At 39.7% G+C, this 25,354-nt stretch overlaps 1 protein-coding gene across 4 annotated transcripts in view; it reads right to left on the bottom strand.

Moving 5' to 3' along the window:
- Window positions 1-24,996, bottom strand: part of SH3BGRL (SH3 domain binding glutamate rich protein like) — a 207,039-nt gene extending 182,043 nt beyond the window's left edge. The window contains exon 1 of one of the 4 annotated variants that reach the window (XM_071213114.1): window positions 24,726-24,996. In XM_071213114.1, coding sequence (XP_071069215.1) covers window positions 24,726-24,927 — 202 coding nt within the window. In that variant the 5' untranslated portion in view covers window positions 24,928-24,996. The remainder of the gene's footprint in view (window positions 1-24,725) is intronic. The other 3 variants (XM_071213115.1, XM_058291478.2, XM_004450379.5) reach the window with 3 other exon arrangements.
- Window positions 24,997-25,354: the final 358 nt, after the last annotated feature.

Below are 25,354 nucleotides of genomic sequence, written 5' to 3'. Positions count from 1 at the left end.
ATTTTATAAATTAACCTATAAGGATCATTCTAATACAGTACTCCCCTACCCCAAGTACATTATTCAGTGAAATACAATAAATCCATATCTGTAAATATGTGATTTTCAAAAAGTAACTGAATATTTATATAAAATCCATTAGGCTTTATTAATGTAAATTATTTAGAAAATAACATGTTAGATGGGTTTTAAAGTACCATATGGTATTTCACTTTTCATGAAATTTATATTGGTTTAATTTTTTTATATTTCACATTATTAGAAAAGTTGTAAATTTACAGAAAAATCATGCATGAAATACAGAATCCCAATATAACACACCAACACGAACACCATGCAATGGTGTGGAATATTTACTGATGATGTCACATTTTTATAATTGTACTATTGAGTCCATGATTTAACTTAGGATCCCCTGTGTAGTTCCAAAGATTTTTTTAAAAATTTTATTCTGTTACTATATGTAAAATTTGTCATTTCCCCTTTTAATCATAATCAGATGCATATTTCAGTGCTATTAGTGGCATTCACAATGTTGGGCTACCATCACCACCATCCATTAACAAAACATTTCCATAATTCAAAAAAAGGAACCGTTTGCATTTTAAGCCTTAACTGCCCATTCCATATATGCAAGGGACAAGATGTCCCTTGTTAACCTATACTAGATTCTGACTCGATAATTCTGCTAATTCTAATTGTTTCGAATCAGTGAAATCATACAAACTTTGCCCTCTTTCCTTTCCAAATAAATTTCATAGCTAGTTTTTTTTTTTAGTTTCTTAAAGAATGCTGTGTTGATTTTTATTGGAAATGCATTGAATGTGTAAATCAGTTTTGGTAGGCTAGATATCTTAATAAAATTTAGTCTTCCTATCCATGAACAGGGAATATTCTTCCATTTATTTTGGTCTTGTTTGATTTCCTTGAACAGCATTGTGTAGTTTTCTGTGTATGTCTTTTATATCTTTAGTTAAATTTTATTCCTCGGTATTTGATTTTTTATTTACTACTGTCAATGGTATTTGTTTCTTGATTTCCTCCTCAGATTGCTCATTTCTGGTGTACAGAAATGCTACAATTTTTACACAACCATCTTATAACCTGCTACTTTACTGAACTCATTTATAAGTTCTAGAAGCTCTGTTATAGACATCTCAGGGTTTTCTATATATAGGATCATGTCATGTGCAAATAGTGAAATTTTGACTTCTTTCCAATTTGGAGGCCTTTTATGCCTGGTTCCTGCCTCAGTACTTGAACAAGTACTTCCAACACAATGTTAAATAGAAGGGATGATAGTGGGTATCCTTGTCTTGTCCCTGATCTTAGAGGGAAAGATTTTAGGATTTCACCATTTTAAATTATGTTAGCTGTGGGTTTTTCATATATTCCCATTACCATGTTTAGAAAGGTTCCTTCTTTTCCTACATTTTGCAGTATTTTTACCAAGAAAGGGTGCTGTATTTTGTCAAAAGTTTTTTCTGCATCTATAGATATGATCATGTGATTTTTTTCCTTCAATCTGTTTATATGGTGTATTACATTAACTGATTTTCTTACATTAAACTATCCTTGCATACCAGAAATGAATCCCACTTGGTCATGATGTATAATTTGTTTAATGTGTTATTGGATATGATTAGCAAGTATTTTGCTGAGAATTTTCGTGTCCAGGTTCATTAGAGAGATTGGTCTATAATATTCCTTTCTTGTGGTGTCTTTGTTTGAATTTGAATTTTGACATCACAGAATTAGTTAGGCAATGTTCCTTGTGTTTAAAATTTTTACGAAAAGTTTAATCAATATTGGTTTTAGTTCTTTCTGGAAGGTTTGGTAGAATCTGTGAAGCCATCTGACCCAGGGCTCTTCTTAGTTGGGAGGTTTTTAATGACTGATTCTCTTTACTTGTCATTGGTTTGTTGAGATTGTCAAATTCTTCTTTCGTCAATGTATGCTGCTTATGTGTTTTGAGGTATGTCCATTTCCCCTAAATTGTCCTTCCTGTTGCAATATAGTTTTTGAAAGTATCCACTTATGATAGTTTTTATTTCTGTGGGGTCAGTGGTGATAACCCCTTTCTTGTTTCTTATTTTGTGTATCTGCATCTTCTCTCTTTTTTCTTTGTTAGTCTAGCTAAGGGTTTGTCGATTTTATTGATCGTCACAAAGAAACAGCTCTTGGTTTTGTTTATTCTTTCAAGTGTTTTCTTATTTTCTATTTCATTTAGTTCTGCTCTGATCTTTGTTATTTCTTTCTTCTTCCTTCACTTTGTTTTTTTTTCAATAATTCGTCTGAGTAAATAGTTCTTCAATTTTAGCCCTTTCTTATTTTTTGATGTATGAATTTATGGCTATAAATTTCCCTCTCAATACTGCTTTTGCTGCATCCCATAATTTATGATGTGTTGTGTTACCATTTTCATTAGTTTCAGGTAGTTATTGATTTCTTTTGAGATTTCCTCCTACACCCACTGTTTTTCTAAGTGTATTGTTTAACTTCCAAATCTTGTTTCCAAATCTGGGTCTCTTGTACTTGCAGATTTTAGCTTCATTCCACTGTGGTCAGAGAAATTCTTCTGTATGATTCCCATCTTTCTGAAATAATTGAGACTTTCTCTGTGGCCTAACATGTCGTCTATCTTGGAGAATGATCCACATGCACTGGAGAAGAATGGATATCCTGCTGTATTTGGGTGTAACATTCTGTATATATCTACTAGGTCTAGATCATCTTATATATTCCTCAAATTCTTTGTTTCTTATTATCTTTTGAGATGTTGTGTCCATAGTTGATAATGTTGTATTAAAGTCCCCGACTATTATTGTAGAGGAATTTATTCCTTCATTTAGTTTATACAGTGTTTGCCTCATGTATTTGGAGGTGCCCTTGTTAGGAGTATAAATGTTTATGATTGTTCTTACTTCTTGAGAGATTATCCCTTTCACCAAAATGTAGTGCCCATCTTTTTCTCTCACATTTTTTTCATTTAAAGTGCATTTTGCCTGATATTAATAAGGCTCCTCTTGCCATTTTTTGGTTATTGTTTGCTTGTAAGATGGTTTTCCAGCCATTCACTTTCAACCTCCTTGAATCCCTGAGTCTGAGATGTGTTTCTTGTAGACAGAACATAGATGGGTCATATTTCCTTATCCAGTCTTCCAGTCTGAGTCCCTTGACAGGTGAGTTTAATCCACTGACATTCAGTGTTATTACTTTCAAGGAATTATTTATATTAGCCATATTTTCTTTGGATTTGTGTTTGTAATATTTTCTTTGATTTCTTTTCCTTTTGTCTTTTAGTTGTGCTTACACTCTCCTCCACCTCTGCCTTTCTGCTTTTTTTTTTCTTTCATCCTGCAGAACTCCCTTTATTATTTCTTGAAGGGAATGTTTCTTGTTGGCATCCTCTCTTAAGTTCTGTTTAACCGCGAATATTTTGAACCCTCTATCATTTTTAAATGTTAGTTTAGCTGGATAGCATATTCTTGGTTGGAATTTATTTTCTTTTAGTACCTTGACTATGTCATACCACTGTCTTCTTGCCTCCATGGTTTCAGATGTGAAATCAGCACTCAACCTTATGGAGCCTCCTTGTATGTGATTGTTCCCTTTTCTCTTGCTGCTTTTAGTATTTTCCCTTTGCCCTGAGCACTGGATAATTTCACAAGTATATATCTTGGGGTAGCCCTGTTGGGATTTATGCAGTTGAGGTGCATTGTGAATCCTGGACATGTACCTGCATCTCCCTCAATAGTTTTGGGAAGTTTTAAGCCATTATTTCCTCCAACACCCCTTCTGTCCCCTTTTCCTTCTCTTCTCCTTCTGGGATGCCTATAATGCATATGTCTGTGCATTTTACATTGTCATTCAGGTCCCTAAGTCCCTGCTGGATTTTTTCTATCTTTTTATCAATCAGTTCTACTATCTGTTTGATTTCAGATGAACTGTCTTCCACATCACTAGTTCTTTCCTCTGCCTCTTCGAATCTGCTGTTATTTGCTCAGAGTGTATTTTTTGTTTCTTGAATTGTGCTGTTCATCAACATCATATCTGTTATCTTTTTGTGTATGACTGCAATTTCTTCTGTATTCTCTCCAAGTGTTTTCTTCATATTCTTAATCTCTTCCTTCACTTCATCAAATTGGTCCCTAATATATATTTTGAGATCTCTATTTGTTCAATGTTCTGTTCCTCTTCCTAGTTTTTAGTTTTGTTCATTGGATTGGGGCATGTTTTCCTGATTATTGGTTTGCTTTGTAGTTTTTTGTTGCTGTCTGGTCATCATTTTATCTTGATGAGTTTATTCGGTTCCTTATCTTCTTTGTCTAGACTTAGGGTTTAATTAGTTGGTTTTGCATGCGTGTTAAGTCTCCTCTTTGTCAATTTGTTCTTATTATTCTATTTCCTTGTTGTTAAGTTCACTTGAAGGAAAATATTAGGGCCAGAGGAAGCAAAATGAGTAAGAATGAATATGTATAATAGTAGTACTGATAGTAAATATTAACAGAGGAATGATGTGAGATCTAGGAGAATGGATATTAGACCCATGTAAACTGTGTAGAATTATAACAGTAAGAAAAGTGGAGTACCTGTAATGAGAGAATAAACTGAATATTGGGGGGGGGGGGATATTGTATGAATTAAAAGGCCAGTGTGGTCAGGAAAGAATGGAAAGAGAAAAGAAAAGACAGTAATATAAAGAGTGAATAGAAGACAGAAAACAGAACAAATGTGTTAGAAATAAAAAGTAAGAAAATTTGGGGGCCAAACCAAGAGAGGTGGAATGTAAGAGAAACATTAAATGATGGAGGATAGAAAGAGGTAGAGGAAAGAGGATAGTGTTGTTGGCCAAAATCAATACACACAGAAAAGAGGAAATCAAAGATGAGGAAACACAGGAAATGTGAGGCACTCCCTGCAGCACCTAATATAAAAAAAAAATTAAAAAAGAAGAGAAAGAAAGGGAAAATAAAAGGGACAAAGGAGGAGGGAACCAAGAAAGAAAAAGAAGAGAAAAGTAAAGAAAAAAGGACGATGTGAGGATAAAGAAGAAGGAAAAATAAGAAAACAAGCCCATAAAAAAGACTAGACAAAGTTTTAAGCAAGGAATGTCCTCTTTGCACTTAAATAAAACACGTAGGAGTCTGATGTTCCCCTTTCTCCCTTCCTCACTTTCCTCTCTCCCAGGGCAGCAGGAAAGCTGCATGAGGGGTCCAGTAGGAAATTCAAGTGGGTCCTTAGTAAACCAGCTCAGCACAGAAAACAATGACCCTTAATTTCCAGAGAAACAGCACCCACACCTCACCAGGAACCCCAAATATGCTGTTGGAAGCTTGGAAAGCACGTCCTACAGTCCCTTTCCCTTAGGTGTGCTACAGGAGGGCTAGCTGATTTTCTGACTCCACCTTCTCCCAGATCCTGTTTCCTATTCCTGGGTGTTTAGATAAATCGGGCTTTCTCAGCAGATTCACCTCTCCTTTCTTCCCAGGCTCTCCCCAAGCCAGCTGGTATGCTCATCTATGCTCAAAAAAAAGGCGGGGCGTGGGAGGGGGAACCAGAAAATAGAACCCGCACTCATTTGGCCCCTCTGCACCTCCCACCAAATCCCTCCCTCTCATGGAGTCAATCCAACTCCAGAGGGCTAGGGTAATCCTGGACCTCAGGGAGCACTGAATTCAGGAAAGGAAGTCTGGGATATTGTGGACTCGGGGTATTTATGTCTGTGGAATGCGGGCTACAGGGGCTTAGGGGACAAGACCTGGGGACCACACATCTGTGTAACAAGGGGCTTGGGAATGCCACTGCACAACCGACAGTTTTAAGGAAACTGCAGACACCAGCCCTAGGAGGAAGGGTCCTGCCTCCCCACAACTTCCAACCTCTGTACTAGAAGCCTGCAATTCTACCTTAGCAAGCACTACTTCTGTCACAGTCTCTCGAAATCAAAGTCCATATACCTCCTGCCTTGCAAGCCCCCAAAACAGCCCGCTACAGCAAGATTCCAACACTACCCAGCCACTTCTGTGCAGGAGAGTTTATGAGGTGCACTCTCTCACACGCCATCTTGCCCTGGGATCCCCTATATTCCTGATGTAACATTAATGTAATCTAAGGCTTCTTTAAAAATAATAATAATAAATTAATTTTAAGAATTCCAAGAACCTTCTTTCAAGAAATAAAAGCCAGTCATCAAATTTATATTAAGTGTAAGGGCCCCCAAATAGTCAAATCCATCTTGAAAAAGAAGAACAGAGGGAAGTGGACTTGGAAAAATGGATAGGGCATCCATCTACCACATGGGAGGTCCGCGGTTCAAACCTCAGGCCTTCTTGACCTATGTGGAGCTGGCCCATGTGCAATGCTGATGCGCGCAAGGAGTGCCGTGCCACACAGGGGTGTCCCCCATATAGGGGAGCCCCACGTGCAAGGAGTGCACCCTGTAAGGAGAGCCTCCCGGCACAAAAGAAAGTTCAGCCTGCCCAGGAGTGGCAGCCGCACACACGGAGAGTTGACACAGCAAGATGACACAACAAAGAGAGACACAATTTCCTGGTGCCACTGAAAACAACAGAAGTGGACAAAGAACACACAGCAAATGGACACAGAGAAAAGACAAGTGGGGTGGGGGGGGAGGGAGAGAAATAAATAAAAATAAATCTTAAAAAAAAGAATAGAGTTAGAAGACTCATATTTCTTGATCTTAAAACTTATCACAGTGGACCAGATACAGCTCAAGTAGTTGAGCACCTGCTTCCCATGTATCAAGTCCTAGGTTTCATCCCTAGGACCTCCTGAAAATAAATAAAAACAAAGAAAATAAAAGCCAACTCTCTTGGGGAGCAGATATACTGCAGTAGTCAAGTGTCTGCTTCCCATATCCCAGGTCCTGGGTTCAATCCTTGATACCTCCTAAAAAAGTCTTATTACAAAGCCACAATACCAAAATAGCATGGTACTAGCACAAAGGCAGATGTACCAAGCAAAAGAAATGAATTCTGAGGTTAGAAATCAACCTCACATTCATGGCCAACTAATTTTTAACAAGGGGGCGATGACCAATAAATTGGGATAGAACAATCCCTTCAGCAGAAAGTACAGAAAAGCTGCATGCCATTTGCAAAGGAAGATGGTAGACTCCTATCTCACACCATGTACAAAAATCAGCTCAAACTGAGTAAAAGACCTTTATTAGTCAGCTAAGAGGGATACTGATGCAAAGTACCAGAAACCTGTTGGCTTTTATAAATGGTATTTATTTGTGGTAAAAGCTTATAGTTATAAAGCCCTAAAGAATACAAGTGAAGGTTGTTCTCACCAAAGTCAGTTGCCACAGTTTGAAGCAAAATGGTTCCTGATCTCTAAGAGGGTCTAGCCTTCCTCTTTTTCTTAAAGGCTCCTGGGTTGAGCATCTTCTGATCTCAGCTGTAGGCTGGAGGACTTATTTCTTTTCAGGCCTTCTCAACTTCTCAGGGCTCTGGTTTATTCAGTTGCAAACTTTCAGGTGAGCGGCTCAGCTCTTCCTGCATCTTCAGCTGTTTGAGCCTTCTCCTTTCTGTCACATGGCAGGAGCAAAATTACCAAGTTCTCTCCTCTTCCATGTCTTCTTCTGTCAGAGACCATTTCTATCAGCCCACCAAGAGGGCAAGCCCTACTGATGTGATCAAATCAAAGCCCTAGTCTTGATTTAATCAAGTAAATATAAAACCTTTGACTTTAATACAATCAAAGGCTATCACACCCAGAGGAAGAGACCAGTTTACAAACATATTTTCTTTTTTGGAATTCATAAATATCAAATTGCTGCAGGCCTTAATATGATAGCCATAACTTTCAAACTCCTAGAACAAAATGTAGTAAATCACCTTCAGGATCTTATGTTAGGTAATGGTTCCTAGATTTTACAACCAAAGTACAAGCAACAAAAGACGAAATATATAAATGGGATCACATCAAAATTGAAAACTTTTGGCCTGAAAGACTTTATCATGAATGTAAATCAATAGCCTACATAGTGGCAGAAAATTTTTGGAAACCACGTCTCCAAAAAGGGTTTAATATGCAGTATAAAAAAAGAAATCCTTCAACTTATCAAGAAAAAGACAACCCAATTAAAAATATGCAAAAAACCTGAACATATATCTCTCCAAAAACTTTACAAATGTCCAGAAAACATATAAAATAATGCTCAGCATCATTACCTATTAGGCAAATGCAAATCAAATCCACAATGGGATACCATTTCACATCCACTAGAATGGCTGCTGTAATAAAAATAGACAGTTACATGTTTTGGAGAGGATGTGTAAAAATAAGAACACTCATTCATTGCTGGTAGCTCTATAAAATGGTACAGCTTGTGTGGAAGACAGTTTGGCAGTTCCTCAGAAATTTAAGTATGGAATTACCATATGACCCCTCATTCCTACTTCTAGGTATATAACCCAAAGTACTGATGGCAGAGATTCAAACATATTTACTCACCAAAGTTCATAATGGCATTATTCACAATTGCCAAAATATGGAAGCAACTCAAGTGTCCATCATTTGGTGAATGGATAAACAAAATATGGTATAAACAACCATAGAATATTACTTAGCCATAAAAAGGAAAGAAATTTTGATACATGTGACAACATGGATGAATCTTGAAGACATGGTGAATGAAATAAGCCAGACATAAAAGGACAAATATTATTGTTAAAACCATAATGAAATAATTAGAGTAAGCAAACTCATAGGGTCAAAATCTAGAATATAGGTTACAAGAGACAAGGTAGAGATAGGGAATAGGTAGTTGAGGCATAAAATGTACAGTTTCTATTTGATATTATGGAGAAGTTTTGGTAATGGATGGTGGTGATCATAGCACCACATTGTGAAGGTAAATCAACAGCTCAGATTATGTATTAGGATGTGGTTAAATGGGGAAAATTTTAGGTTGTGTATATGTTCCTGGAATGAAAATTTTAAGAAAATCAATGGAAATTTAAAGCACAATATTGAACCCTAAATTAAACCATGACTATAGTTAACAGTATAATTACAAATATGTGCTTTCATCAATTGTATTAAATATATCACACCAATGCAAGGTGTTACTAATAGGATGGTACACAGGAATCCTATATTTTATACTTGATTATTCCGTAAACCCATGACTTCTGTAAAGAAAAAAACAATCACTGCAACAACAAAAATAACTAAAAAAGGAAAAACTAAATTCTGCATGAAAATGGTGCTGCTCACCAGCATAAGTTACTACCTACCAGTAGTCATTCTTGAATTTGTCCTTGTTTCTCCACTCCACCCCTAGTTCAACCCCAAACCAAGTTATGAATAATGCCTCAAGTCTTAAACAACAATTATGGATTCCCAAATCATTTTGCATGACAATATTTGTATGTACTATTAACAGAATTTCTAATATAATACTGAGAATGCATAAATAACCCAGTGTTTAAGAGTGGGCTCTGATATCAGACCAATCTAGGTTCTAACTCAAACCCTCCTATTTCTAGTTCTTCAATCTTCAGCAATTTACCTAAGGTGGCTGGGTCTTAGAGACACCTTCCTCCAATTACTGAAAATGGGGCTAATAATAGTACCTCATAGGGTTAGTTTTTTGATTAATTTAGGCAATATAGTATGAGAAAAGCAATGGGGACTGTGCCTGACATATAGATGAGTGAATAAATGTTAACTCTTACTATTGTTAAACTCAATTTTTGATTATCCATGCTAATGCAAGGGTGGTAGAACAAAAAAAAATCTAGAGCACGGAATATTTTTAAATACATGGTCTTTGAATTAATCATGATGTTTTCCATTTATATTTGAATTTTTGCCTGATGTTTTGGCAATCTGCAGCACTGCATGCAAACTAATAAAGCCAAAGTGGATAGGATTAGACTAAAAAACAATCCTCTTTCTTAGAATTATTCTTTACCAGCCAAGTGTAAAAAGTCATCTTTGCCTCTTAGATTAACAAAAATAGCATCAGAAATGAGCACTTTTTTCCCTCAAAATGTACATTAGTGTCGGGGTTTAAGATATATTTAGGGGATTTGAATCTCTGGACTGACAATGTGATAGCCAGGTCCTGAGCCTCAACAGACTCCAGCACCTACAATCTGACTTATTGGGCTCACCACACTCAGCTAAGATGGAGTTGAAGGACAACCACCACACCATGGAGCCTAGAGTGATTACAACTGAAAGTGGGAGGATTGCATCCAGCATCCATGTGGAATCTGAGCCTCCTCTTGACATAGAGGTGCAATGGACACAACCAATCCAATGTCCACATAGAAAAGGTGGCATTGGATTGAGAAAAGTGGACATGATGGCTGATGGGTATGGGGAAAGGCAGGAAGAGATGAGAGGTGGAGGCATCTTTGGGACATGGAGCTGCCCTGGATGGTGCTTCAGGGGCAATCACCGGACATTGTAAATCCTCACAGGGCCCACTGGATGGAATGGGGGAGAGTATGGGCCATGATGTGGACCATTGACCATGAGGTGCAGAGGTGCCCAAAGATGTACTTGCCAAATGCAATGGATGTGTCATAATGATGGGAAGGAGTGTTGCTGGGGGGGGTAAAGGTGGGGTGGGGGTGGTGGGGTTGAATGGGACCTCATATATATATATATTTTTAATGTAATATTATTACAAAGTCAATAAAAAATACTGAAGGAAAAAAAAACAAAACAAAATGTACTTTCGTTTAATTTTGGACTGGAATGGAGGAAGTAATTATGTGCTTCAGTTTAAAAGGGCTGCAAGTTAGCAATGAAAGCAAACAGAAGGTCAGATAGTCACTGAAAGAGTCCCCATTTAATGTTATCAATAAGAATTTAATATACAATTCACCCTTGATAATTCACTTAAAGCAAAAAATATTCCTGTTAATGATATAAATTTGACTGTACAATATTTTTTCAGAAAATAATTTAGAGATTAAATACAGAGAATTAAAATATTCACCCTTACTCAGTCTGGAGCTTCAAATTATGTTTTTCTAAGACAATCCAGACAAAGGGTTGACGTTAAAGTTTATTAATCAAACCCTCCCCAGAGTAACTGATTTTAGTCAAAGGACTATAAATGAATCCACTTTACTCTTTTCTCTTACCAGATTTTGAATCATTCCCTAAACTTATTGACCAATACATTCTTCTTTATAACACTTGACTTAGACATCTTTTTAAATGTCCCAAGAATCTTCATCATTAATACGTGTGTTTCCCAAGCCTCTTTAATTTGGGACAAAATTCTTCCAATGCCTTTGTCATTGTTGCTATTGAGGGAGGTTAGTTTAGGGAAAGGGAAGAACAATTCACAGTTGAGACCTGGCTACAAGACACTGGCCATGAAACATCACCCAGAAACCCCCTGAGGGAAAGGCTTCTGCCAAGAATAATGCTGGAAAGACCCCACTAGACCCCAGTCATGAGATCTCATTTACAAAGAGATCCCATTTGGGGTCAAGGCCCCTGAGAACAGGTGGGATAACCAATCAGAACAGCAAACAGCTGGGACCCCTCCCCTCAATATTGGAAGGGGAGAAGTGAATTTCTTAAGATAGCCCAATACTCTTCTCTGCTTAGAGGAACCTGCATCTACACCTTAGGTGTGTAATTCTGTTCTTTCCTCCATTTCTAAATAAACTCTGTTCTTTTCTCCCATTTCTCAATAAACTCTTTACGTTGGCCTAACTAAATCAGCATGTTCTTAAATTCTTTTATGTAACATAGCCAAGAAACTAGAGAAATCCACCATCCCCCAAATTCATTTAGTGAGTACCAGCCAGGAGTTCTAGAGGCAGCTTACTCACCCCAACCCCTGGCAAGGACTGGTAACCTAAACTTTTAATTATAACCTGTTTGTACCCTCTTTTGGTTGTCTGCCATATCCCCTTCTGCCATTTTAAATAGGTTCCTGGAAAGCTCCCAAAAGATATCAACTCGGTCTGCCAGACTTCCAGTGATGGTGGCAAGGGTGAGCCCCAGCTTGCTTGGTTGCTTTGATCCAGAACCTGGGTCTGGACATCTCCCAAGACCTAGTTTGCCATGGGGACACCTGATGGCATTGCTGAGTTCTCAGGATATTGAGACAAGAGTATCAGCTCCAAAGGTCTTCCAAGGCTTTCACAACCCCCAAGCAGTTGGCATTCCCTAACTTCTTAGAGGGACAAGTGATGTTATTTTGGGAGCTTCAGTTTTAAGGGTAATAGTTTAGTCAGACATGGAGTACAGGATGCCAGATCGGCTAACTCGTCTCTATTTTTTCTAGAATAATGGGTGTGTTCTCTAGTGTACCAGCAGTCCTTCACAGGGTTGTCAAGAACTGGACAACCATGCCCACCAAATGATTGAGGAAGAAGAAATTGATCTTCTGTAATACATCACAATCGCAGAACAGCCTTGAAACAGCGAGCAATGGCCTGCCAATGGCACTCTAAATTATAACATAATACTATCTTACAGTTAGACCTCCTGTATAAAAGGGAAGAGAAGCAGTCAGAGGTTCCATATGTCCAACTCTTTATGGCTCTATCTCAGAACACAATTTTAAATAGGTCTCACAGGTTATGTTATGCTCAGGGAGTAAAACACCCCAAGAAAAGAGAGAACAAGAGAAAAAAGGGGGAGATGAAAAGGAAACTGAACAGAGAAAACCTGAGAAGAAGGGTGATATCTTAGACAATCCCCTCCTCAGTTCTCCCACATACTGTAACCCAGTTCCTGAAAACAGACCATTGGGCAAGGGAGTGCACCGAATCCCGAAGGGAGGGTACTGAATCCCAAAGGGAGGGAGGAGCAAAACTGCAGGCCCTTAAGGCAATAGCTGCCAAGGATATATAATGCCAACCAGCCCCTACCCTCATAGAAAGCAGGAAGGAGGAAGCTGTTAAGAGATTCAGGCCCACAATTAAAAAGTTCTTGGGAGAATGGCCTAGTAATCCCCCGCCATTCTCCTTGCAACATGCCCATTCTTCCTATATAAAAGCCCAACAGTATTTACCAGGTGGCTCAAGACATAAAAGCAGTCAATAACTGTTATACCTACTCATCCACTCATACCTAACCCTTATACTCGGCTAAACCAGGTCACAGAAACTGCAGATTGGTTTACTGTTCTTAACTTAAAGGATGCTTTTTTCTGCATTCCACTCCACCTGGACCTCCCAATTCCTTTTTGCCTTTGAATGGTAAGAGTCCGACTTTAAACCTCCAGTCCAGATTGCATAAACCTTATTGCCACAACAGTTCCAAGACAGCCCTTATACTTTTTAGGAAAACCTTAGTTCAGGACCTAGCTGATTTCACTTGCCTCAGAGATCCCTCTTACATTAGGAGGATGATCTGTTGCTTTGCAATCCAACAAAGGAAGTTTCTGATGCCAACACCATTTTAGTCCTTAATAACCTAGCCAACAGGGGCTACAGAGTATTGGCATCCAAGGCACAAATGTCTTGGCAAAAAGTCTATGTAGGGTTTCTTCTCACCCCAGGGGAAAGAAAGAATTCAAGCCATCGCTAGTATTCCCCAGTCTCAAAGAAAGAAATAACTGTAGGCTTTCCTAGGAATGGTTGGTTACATAGATGTGGATACCCAGGTTTGGTGAAATAGCCCAGCCACCATACAGTGCTATTGAAGGGGCTGATAAGCATCCCTTAGAAAGGAGAATGGACCAGGAAACTGCCTTCTAGTCCTTAAAACAGGATTTAATTAGCTCTCCAGTCTTAGATATTCCTAAACTAAACAAGACTTTCTTTCCGTAGGTAACTGAGAAGGAAGTGGCTCTAGGAGTATCAGTCCAGAATCTGGGTGATTTCTTGACTTATTTCTCCAAACCCCTGGATATCACCACACAGGGATGGCCACCTTGCCTGAGAGCAGTTATGGCAATCGCCGTTTTAATTGAGCTAGCCACCAAATTAACCTGGGGGCAACCTCGCAGTCTTCACCCCACACTGGTTGAAAGATGGGAATGAGGTCAGTGGCCACCAATGGCTTACAGGTAACCAGTTGAATAAATATAAGGCTCAAATACTACATACCTCTGAGGTAACCTAAGGGTGTGTTAGACCCTCAACCTAGCCACCCTGCTAGCAAGAGAGGGCACAAATTCAAATCCTCAGGGACCCCTCCTCCACCTGCCTTGAAACTCTTAGCCAAAAATACGCAAGCAGGCCAGACTTAAAGGATAAGCCTCTAGCAAACCCTGACTTTGAGTGGTTGGTTCACAGATGGAAGCAGTTTTATTAGGGAAGGATTTAATAGAGGAGGCTATGCAGTGGTCTTTTAATTTGAGTCTATAGAAGCCCAAGCCCTTCCCCCTGGGACCTCAGTCCAGAGGACAGAGTTGATTGATCTTACCCGAAGTTTAAAGCTGGCAGCTGGGGAAAGAGCTTACAGTTACACAAACTCCAAGTGCTTTCCTCGTCCTCTACACTCACTCTGCTGTGTGGCTAGAAAGAAGCTTGCTTACTAACAGTGGATCACCTATTAAGCACAGGCAAGAAATCTTGGACTCTTCTGCTGCCCCAAGAAATAGCAGTTATACATTGCCCATGGCAGCACAAGACAGTCACTGCTGTAGCTAAGGGAAATGCTCTAGCAGAAGCAGCAGCTAAAGCCGCGGTGCAAACCCAGATCTCCCTCCCAGCTCCTATTCCAGAACCTGTCCTACTACCTAAGACTCCAAAGTACACTTAGGACTAGCAGACCAAAGTGGCTAGCCTAGAGTTTGCCCTGGAAGCTGGTGGGTGGCTTCAAGTCTACCTGCTGGGAGGAGTGCCGTGGAAGATCCTTCACATACTTTACCAAACTAATCATCTAGAGAGGGACACGTTAGCCAAACGGGTTTTTGAGGGCTAGGGCCTGACAAAAACAATCAAGGAGGTTACCAAGAGTTGATCTTTACATGCAATTAATAACCCAAACAACAGGAGGTGTAACAAAGCTCCTCCCTTAAACCTTCCTGTCCAGTGGTAGGGATCATACCCTGGGGAGGACTGGCAGATAGCCTTTACCTACATTCCAACTTGCCAGGGATATAAGTACCTCTTAGTAATGGTAGATACCTTTACTGGATGGGTGGAAGCATTTCCCTGTAAAATGGAAACAGCAAATAAGTTGGCTAAGGCCCTCCTAAAGTAAATCGTTTCCAGGTTTGGAATGCCTCAGTCCCTCCAAAGTGACAATGGTTCAGTTTTCTTAGCAAAATAACCCAAGATCTACTGCTGCCTTTGGAATTAAATAACATCTTCTTAGTTCCAGATGACCCCAAACCTCAGGGAAATTGGAAAGAACCAACTGAACCCTGAAACAAATTCTGGCCAAACTTTGCCAGGAGACTAAATGACCTAGGGTCACCAATCTACCCATGGCTTTGCTGAGACTGCGTATAGCTCCAAAAGACCCACTTCAGCTTAGCCCCTTTGAGATAGTCTATGGGCAAACTTGTCCTTACCCAGGATCTGGTGCTAGATCAGGAGACTCAAGAACTCACAAAATATTTTATCAGCCTAGGAAAACCTCGACAAGTTATCCAGGAGCTTCCCTAATCCCATCTGTAAACTACCTTTACCTAAAGTTAAACCTGGAAACCAGGTTCTAATGAAAACCAGGCAGTAGAACAGGCCTCACTCACAATTAGAGCCAAAATGAAAGAGACCTTACTCTGTGGGGCTGATCACTCCCACAGCTGTTAAAATTAAAGGAATTGCCAGCTGGATACACTTATCCTGGTGAAAGTATCTACCCGAGGACGTACCAACTGACCCAAAGCACCTGATGGGACTTTCAAGTGCCTGCCATTGGATGGCCTGAAATTCCTCTTCAAGAGACAAAAATAAGTAGTGTCTGTGTCAAAGCAAGTACATAAACTGTGTGCTATTCCCTCTAAGTCTAGCCCAAATGAAGTTTCACATATTCTACTACATCATCCTATTGCAAAGGCCAGCGCAAGCCAGACACCCCTTAAGAATTAAAAACAACAGCTGGGGGGGTACTGGGTTCCTGGCCGGGGGGTCACTGTTGTGGGCCCTGGGAGAGCAGCGGCAATCCTCCAGGTGCAACGGCAAGAACCAGGAAGGAAGGAGGGCCCAACAGTGGGCTCTTGATACTAATGGCTACACTTTTGAGCCTATGCACCTGCAATAAGAACAAGGCCTAGAGTAGCATTGTGCCTGGGGGTTTCCTCCTGACAGCCTTCATGTTACTCAAATGTGGCCACTCTCACAGCCAAACTCAGCGTGTAGATGTGATGCATTCCCCCCAGCGTGGGACACGACACCCGGGGATGAGCCTCCCTGGCACCGAGGGATCACTACCACATACCAGCTGAAGAAGCAACTAGAAAATGACCTTGAATTAAAGATTCAATGCGGAACAGCAGAATATACCTGTCTACATATAATAACATGACTTCGGGAAGCGGTTTGACCTAATGTAAGGGGGAAATGGAAAGGAGAAATGAGATTATAAGGCTGTGAGTCTCTAAAAAAGAGTCTGGAGGTTGTCAGAAGGAATACCCCTATGTACAACTGAACAGAGTCTAAGAGACAGATAAGGTAGATACAACCCCAGGTATTGGTTCTTTTGAGGGATAAAGAGACCCACGGGTTCTATGGTCATGGCAGAAGGGGTTCACTGCCATGACAGATGGCCCTTCCTTGGAGCTGGTGTTTCTGCGTGATGGAAATGGACTCAGAGGGGATCTCTTTTCACAAGACTTGCATGCTACTTTATTGGAATTGTAGTTGGTGCTGAGTTTAAGATATATGTAGGGGATTTGAATCTCTGGACTGATAATATGACACCCAGGCCCAGAGCCTCAACAGACTTCAGCTCCTACACTTTGACTTATTGGACTTACTCCACTCAGCTAACATGGAGTTGAAGAAGGTCAACCACCACAACATGGAGCCTAGAGTGTCTACAACTAGAAGCGGGAAGAGTGCATCCAGTACCCATGTGGAATCTAAGCCCTCACTTGACATAGGTGTGCAATGGACACAACCAATCCAATGTCCACAGAGGAAATGTGAAATGGGTGTGGGAACAGTAGCCATGGGGGCTGCTGGGTGTGGGGAACGGGAGGAAGAGATGAGATGTGGAGGCGTTTTCGGGACGTGGAGTTGTCCTGGATAGTGCTTCACGGACAATTACGGGACACTGTAGATCCCCCCAGGGCCCACTGGATGGAACGTGAGAGAGTCTGGGCTATGATGTGGACCATTGACTATGGGGTGCAGTGATGCTCAGAGATGAACTTACCAGGTGCAATGGATGTATCACGATGATGGGAGAGAGTGTTGCTGTGGGGGGAGTGGGGGGCGGGGGCGGTGGGGTTGAATGGGACCTCATATATTTTTTTTAATGTAATTAAAAAAATAATAATAATAAATAAATATTTAAAAAAAAAAAAAAGAAATATTGTCCAAAGAGCGACTGAATTAGCCATTAAATTCTCATGTTGGCTGTGTGTGTCCAAACCAGAAACATCTATGGCCTGGCTACTCCCAAGCACTGGGCAACTGCCAATCTTACAGTCCGGCATATTTCCAAAATATCATCCAGCTCAGGTCTAAAATACTGACAATACAACAGCCAGCTTGTCACAACACTCCAAGCTAGAAGCATCATCTTAGAACCTAACTCTCTCTCTCTTTTGGGACCTCTATACTTCAGTCCACATACCTAAGAACACTACCTTCCCCATCTTTATCTACTCTAGTGTTTCCCAACACTTCTCCCCTCATTTCCTGGGCCAACTTGATTTTCCTTCCTGTATCAATACCTTCTAAATTGTACTCTGTAATTGTCAGACAAAGGGGTGCTGATGCACAGTACCTGACCTCTGTTGGCCTTTATAAAGAGTATTTATTTGGGGTAGAAACTTACATCCCAAGGCCCTAATGTCTCATGATGATGGAAGAAATTGTTGTGTGGGGGAGGAGTGGGGTGAGGGGGGTGGGGGGTACATGGGGACCTCATATTTCTTGAATGTAATATTAAAAAAATAAATAAAGACAAAAAAAAAGTGTCCAACTCATGGTACCATAAGAGGTACTTTGCTCACCCAAAGTCATTAGCCAAATTTTGAAGCAAGATGACAGGTGATGTCTGCAAGGGTTTCCCAGTTTCTTCTGATCTCAGCTGTAGGCAGGCAAAAGGCTAATCTCTCTCCCAGGGACTCATTTCTTTCCAGGCTCAGCTGCTCTGCTCTCTTCCCAAGGTCAGCTGTAGACTATAAGGCTCATCTCTCTTCCCAGGGCCTCTGCTGTGTTTAATGGATCCTTCTCTCTTTTCTCACTTATCTGCTTCTCTGTGTGTCCACTTCTGTGTGAGAGTCTGTCTTATCAGCCCAAGGGAGCTGGGACTCAATGCTGAGTCACATTCTAATGATGTGGTTGAATCAAAGCCCTAATTTTAACATAATTTAATCAGATGTCTCAGCTGAATCTAATACAATCAAAGGGTTATCATGCCCAGAGGAACAGACTAGTCTACAAACATAATCAATATCTCTTTTGGAATTAATAAGTAATATCAAATTACCACACACCCCAACCTGTCAAACAGGTATGCTGACCAATTCCCCTTTGAGGCGTCTACCTAAACCAGTACCCCATCAATGCCATAATGCTTACTAGCACCAAAGACTCACTCAAGGCTCGGCATCCTAGGGGAGGAATAGTAAGGTACTCAAACACTACCCAATACTGTTGTGGATGCCCTGCTAGCTCTTGTAACTCTACAGTTCTAGGCACAACTTATGCCAACCAAAACACTCTATCAAAGATGCCGTGGGCATGTCATAAATGAGACCCCTATGGCCTGGGAGGAGAAACTAACGTTTTCTGGGGCACCCAAAAAGCATCCTGTTTCATAACCGAAGGCCCAATGGGTATACATCAGTACTATCTGCCAGCAGGTTAACCAGTGAGCTGGTAACTGTAAGCTCTGAAGAGGGCTCCAGTTTACCAATAAATATTCTCACATTTGCTGCTACTTTAAACTATCAAAACGGAATTTTCTTTCTCTGCAGAGACAAAGGCTACCTCTCCTTGCATCCCCTTTGAATCATCTTATGCTCACTAGCATATATCACCCCTTCTAGGTCCTGACAACCTCACTTGCCATTTCTTGTATTTTCTCATCACATAATAACTCAAAGGGCAGTGCCTCTTCTCATCCTCCTCTTACTTGTCTTAAGCATAACCACCACCGTGGGAACTGGGGTTGACAGTTTATACCAAACCCATTAGGTCTACCAAAATCTCTCCTTAGATTTAACCAACAGCATAGAAGAAAATAGCCATGCCTTGGAAGCCATAAGACAGCAAACAATACTCTTCCTACTGTGGTGCTGCAAAATTACAGGGCACTAAACATGCTAAGAGCATGATAGGGAGGAACATGTCTTTTCTCAAGGAAGAATGCTGTTTCTATGTAAATCACTCTGGAATAGTCCTCCACAGAATTCAAACCCTGTAAGATGAAGGCAACCAACTTCAAGAGGATGAATCCTCTGGAGATACCTGGCCTTTCCCACTCTCGCAATATATCATGGTTGGCCCCTTTTGGGGCCTACTTACCACCACCATCTTCTTTATCCTTTCATTGGGACCATGTATCTTCAAAATTCTAACTAAGTTTATTTCTTCTAGAATCAACGCCATATTAGTCATGCAGGGATTTCATTCTACTCCAACCACCATGCCAGACTCATCTTCCCTCAACTACAATAGAATAGCCAGAGGGTTTTACACCCTGTCAGGTATGGCCTATTCCTCCTAACCAGCAAAAAGCAATTACAGAAGAATGGACATTGTCCTTTAGTTCCCCCTTAAGAATAAGGGTTAAACTTTCTGAGGAGTGGGGAGTTGAAGCAGGTTAGTTTAGGGAAAGGGAATTCAAGTCACAGCTGAGACCTGACAGAAAACATGGCTGCAAGACACATGGCCATGAAACCCTGCCCAGAAATCCCCTAAGGGAAAAAATAAAGCTGGAAAGACCCTGTAAGATCCCAGTCACAAGATCCCATTTGGAATGAGATACCATTTGGAATGAGATCCCATTTGGGGTCAAGGGGAAGCACCAGATACCTTGAAAAGACCTCACCATTGGCCACCTGAAAACTAACAGGTAGGGTAAACAATCAGAACAACAAACAGTTGGGGTCTCTCACCCAACATTAGGTAGGGGAGAAGTGAATAATGGCTTAAAGGTAGCCCCATAAGTCCAAACACTCTCTGCCTAAAAGAGCCCGCATCTACACCACAGGTGCATAATTCTGTTCTTTTCTCCCATTTCTCAATAAATTCTGTTCTTTTCTCCCATGTCTTCATAAACTCTTTTTACTGGCCTAACTAAATTGGCATGTTCTTAAATTCTTTTATGTAACATATCTAAGAAAGCAGAGGAATCAACAATCGCCTGACCTCACTATGAAAGTTAGGAAACAATGTATCAAATATCAGGCACCAACGTGAAGGCACTGATCTTGAGTTCCCATTATTTGCCATGTGAAAGCTGCCACTTTCCACTCTTAATAACATAAAAAAAAAGTTCAATTATCTCATGTACAATTTCTGATTTTTATCTTCTAAGTAGTTTATGAGTTAACCACACAGATGAAGAACTGTGGCTTGTTATTCTATATCCATATTGTCCAAATGAAGAAAATACTAAGACTACAGTTATTTGGCAATCATAAGTATTCATTTTATTTATTTGTTCTCATACCCTGTGTACTGAGTACAGCCATAGAGGAAAACTATATATATTTAATTTAATATATGGACAACCCAAGTGTAGCAGTTTGATATTACTAATGAATTCCAAAAAGAAATATTGGATTATGCTTATAAACTGATCTTTTCCTCTGGGCATATTACATTATATTGGATTCATAGGTTTACTTGATTAAGTAATTATGTAAATCTTTTGTGCCAGTAGGGTGTTAAGTCTCCACCCTTTAGTGGGTGGGGAATCACAGATAAAAGGTATGGCAAAGGACAGAGTTAAGGTCTTTTGATGTTGGAGTTTGATGCTGAAGACTTCAACTGGAGCCCTGGGAAGAAAGGAACCCAGGAAGCCTGAACCTGCGCAGACATTGGTAGCCATCTTGCTTCAACACATGAAAATAGACTTTGGTGAGGGAAGTAACTTATGTTTTATGGCCTGGTATCTGTAAGCTCCTACCCCAGATAAATACCCGTTATAAAAACCAACCAATTTCTGGTATTTTGCACCAGCACCTCTTTGGCTGACTAATACACCAAGATATAGCTAGCTTCTGTTTTAGCATTACTAGAAGAGATCACTTTACAGAAGTGTTTCATAAATAAAACCTACAGAGACCATCCATCTACTACAATATTTAAATTTCTACACAAGGTATACCTAGAATACATAGAGGACATGAAATGTAGATCATTATAGATCTTGGAAAAATAAGTATGGGAAAAAACTCCCCAAAATTTAAAATTTTCCAAGATATCATTACTCACGGGCCAACAATGATTTTTGTTCAACACTATTGTAACTTATTAAGATATATATGTGTGTTTGTATGTATATATGGGCTCTCTCCTTATTCCATTAAATTTAAACTTATAAGACACTTGAAAGTATCACAAAACAAAACATGGCATTTACCACTACATTACAGTGGGACAAGAGGTACATAAACAATTCTGGACAGAAATTACTTCCTATAGACTAACAAGTTTATAGGAAGCTGCACTCCTGTTAAATGGTTTCTATCAACAGAAACAGTATTGAGGTATGAACCTCCAAACCCTGATCAGTTTAAGCTTTCTAAATGTGCATAACTTCTATATTTTCCTCCTCTTGGGTATATAATTTACTCCACTATTGATATTCACCTTTAGCCAGTACTACTCCTCCCCTATACAAGCTCACCATTTTTCTACTCCCCTAGCCAGGCAATTCTTCCACATAGAGGAATTACTCCTCCTAGCTCTCACCTCATGCTCACATTTACCTCCTCATGCCCACTAGCTGTTATGCATCCCCGGGAGATATATTTCTTGGTGGTTTTGTGTATGTTCACAGGATTCAAGCAGCTTGCACGGGATTCAAGCTCTGTGGCTTCCTAGTTGGTGTGACCTTGAGAAAGCTGTCTAACCTCTCTGAACCTGCATGTCCTTATTTGAACAATAGAGATAACCATAGTATCTAACTCATAGTACTGTTGTAAAGAAAAATAATAGTAACTGACACACTTTTGTGATCCTACTAGCTATCATGTTTTCTATTCTTAGGAAAGACACTGCAAAGACCAGTTTATTGCTTTCATTTCTCAATTTCTGAAAAAGGAAGAGTTATTCCTCTGTCTAGGGGAGAGTTGAGTACAACGGTGAACAATTAATTATTTTTAATTGGGCTATGAGTTTCAGGATCTCTTGGGATGAAGGTAGGAAAAGACAATACTGCCTTGCCAATTAGCACAGAGCCTCTCCTGCCCAATAGAACATCCAATATTAGTTATTTTTGTGGCATCCAGTAGGTAGACTCAGAAAACAGTAAGAAATGACCAAAGTAAAAAAAGCTTTTAAATGTTCTTCAGACAATCATATTCAGTTACTTACAGGAGTATTTCACTTTGTGCAGTTGTTGAGTTCCTGTCAGAATGCTTGCCCCAAAATTACTAAATAAAAAAACTTCTAAATAGTGTGTTAAAAACAAAATGGCAGCAATCTTAATGAAAAATCTTAGTATTGCAAACTGAAGAGTCCCTTTCTTTTGAAGTAAATAATCACCACCCCATTTATGCTATAAGGGGTTCCTCCAGAAGTATGCTCCCTCTCTACTGTTTTAATAGTACTTCAAAAGTACTGTAAGATCAAAATAAAATGAAATTTTGAAAATATACAGAATTTTGATAATAGGGTCATAAGAACTATAATTACACAACACCACACAAATCACTAAATACCCACAAGAAAAATTCGATTGAAACAAAACACAAATATCATAAACATCGACCATTAGTATAGTCTTTAATAATGAAGGCCAATAAAGGAAATAAGAGAATCAGCAGTCATTTTTAAGGCTCTTAGAAATTTAAGGCTTAACAAAAAGAAAGGTGCAGTTGTTCCTACTTGAATAGAAATTCAGACGGCAGTTTCCTCTTGAATCTGTTTTTGTGGGTAGAAGGAGATGCGAAGAATAAATAGCAATGTTGAAACTGCAGGGACCAAAAATGAAACTAACTGCCTGATCTATTCTGACTAATTAGGGGTTTAACTAAAGGCCTTAAGCTGGTTTTCGAAATTTTACATTGATTATATTAGACTTGAAATTTTGAATAACTCAAATTTTATCTTGAAATGTCAGAATTAATACCTGTAGGAAATAATAAGTCTCATAAATTGGGACCCAAAAAATATTAAAAGTTTCCTTTATTTAACCAAAACTTGCCTTCACACAGTAAAATTAAGTTTTATTATATTTCAAAACCATCTAAACACACCCACAAATGGTGGACAGAGATGACAAAGTTCAAGGTCCTGTAATTTCACATAACCTTCAGTTCCACTTCAACCCCTTTGTGGTAAATAAACAAAACCAACAAACAAAAACAGAAACAACAACAGCAATAACAAAACTGGAATAGTTGCCATTCTAAAGCCCAAGAAGAAGGAGGCAGTTCCTATATTTTACATCCTAAATACCTGCATCCTCTGTCATCACTGTTAGTTTTTCTCTGGGGTTTGAAAAGCAGTAGCACTTTTATTTATCGTGGTTATACACTCATTCTTCATCCTAGTTTATCCTATTGCTCCCAACAGTTTCTAAAAAGATTTTATTTTTTAAATGAAGAGCAATGGAGGTGTTGTGGGGAAGGGGAGAGAGAAATAGACATCCTATCATTTGAAGAAGCAGCAATTCAGTTTGGCACCACCCAAGATTCCACGAATTAGTTCCCTTTCTGGTTTTCAATATATTTAATGCTGGTAGGAAATGTTAGAAATAAAATCTTTTGCAAGTAAAAAAATTCAAAACAAGGATCGATATGGAAGAAAAAAACTGGGTCCCTTGTCACATAGAGCTAAAAAGAAACAAGGGGGAAAAAACAGCTTTGTATCATTGTTCCCCACTTCTCCTATTCTGCCTGGCGCTATCAAGACTTTAAGCCAAAGTTAAACACTCTCTCCTACACATTTTCAAAATAACTCCCCTAGTACACGGTTCCTAATCTCTTCAAATAATCACAGCACCTCAGAAGGCCTCAAGTCAATCACCATCAATGACCGCTGTGTACCCCATCTTTTACAGATGTGCACTCCTCCCCTCATTTCAGTTCCTAGAATACACACGTCAAATGTCCCACTCTTTGAAAGTCAACAGTGTGTGGTTTTATTTCCCTTCTTCACCTAACTCTAAAGACCATTCTTTACACATTCGCTCATTTACCAAATCTCGGCAGCTTTCTTTTTCCTTCAAAGGAAAATGCAGCACCAACGTCACAAGGCAAACAAAGCTAAACTCCATGGAAAAATGAAATCTATGAAACAAAGAAAAGAAAGGTAAGAAGAGGGATGGGATAAGAGATGCCTGTGTCTTCCCAAGGAGAAGCTGACAGAGGAATGTATGCAATTTAACTTTCTGGGGCAGCAGGAAACTGCTGTTAAAACACACACACACACACACATAGGTGGGCGTCCCACCTTCCTTACCGCAGTAGAACCAGAAGAAGACGCAATATACACACGGATCACCATCTTGGGAACAGTTTCTGCGGTTATTTGGGTCCTGAACACGGTTGTGGAGCAGCTGCAGCAGCAGTAGCTGGAACCGAGCTAGGAGCTGAACAGAGGTTGGAAGAGGAGGGTGGGGGAAGGTGGAAAGGGAACTCGCCAGAGCCCCGCCTCCTCCCATAGCTGCTTTCTCTGGCCTCAGAGCGAGGCAGTCCCAGCCCCAAAACACGGAAGACAGTGGCTGCTTTGCATCATTTCTATTTTTTTTCTTAAATAGGGAATCTCGGATAGTAACGCGAGATTTGTGGAAACATTTATTTATGACTCTTCCCTCCCCGATAAGTGGAGGAGAAAAAAAGAAAAAAAGAGCGAACACTGAATTGAATTAGATTTTAATAAAGGACTTTTCCTCGCGGAGACTAAATGTTTGGTCTTCGCAAACTTTCTAATCAGAAATGTATAGAAATAAGTCAGATCTTCTGTGAAAGATGAAGATCTGTGTTGGATCCAGCCACTAGTAAGAAAATTCATGTTCTGAAACACTTGTGTATTTTAAAAGACCCCTCTTATGTAGTAATTTTTCTTATGTTTGGCGTCAGAAATTGGGC

The sequence above is a fragment of the Dasypus novemcinctus genome, chromosome X, assembly GCF_030445035.2.
Source record: "Dasypus novemcinctus isolate mDasNov1 chromosome X, mDasNov1.1.hap2, whole genome shotgun sequence".
Lineage (NCBI taxonomy): Eukaryota > Metazoa > Chordata > Mammalia > Cingulata > Dasypodidae > Dasypus > Dasypus novemcinctus.
The sequence above is the reverse complement of the archived record's forward strand: the minus strand, read 5'-3'. Positions and strand labels throughout refer to the sequence as shown.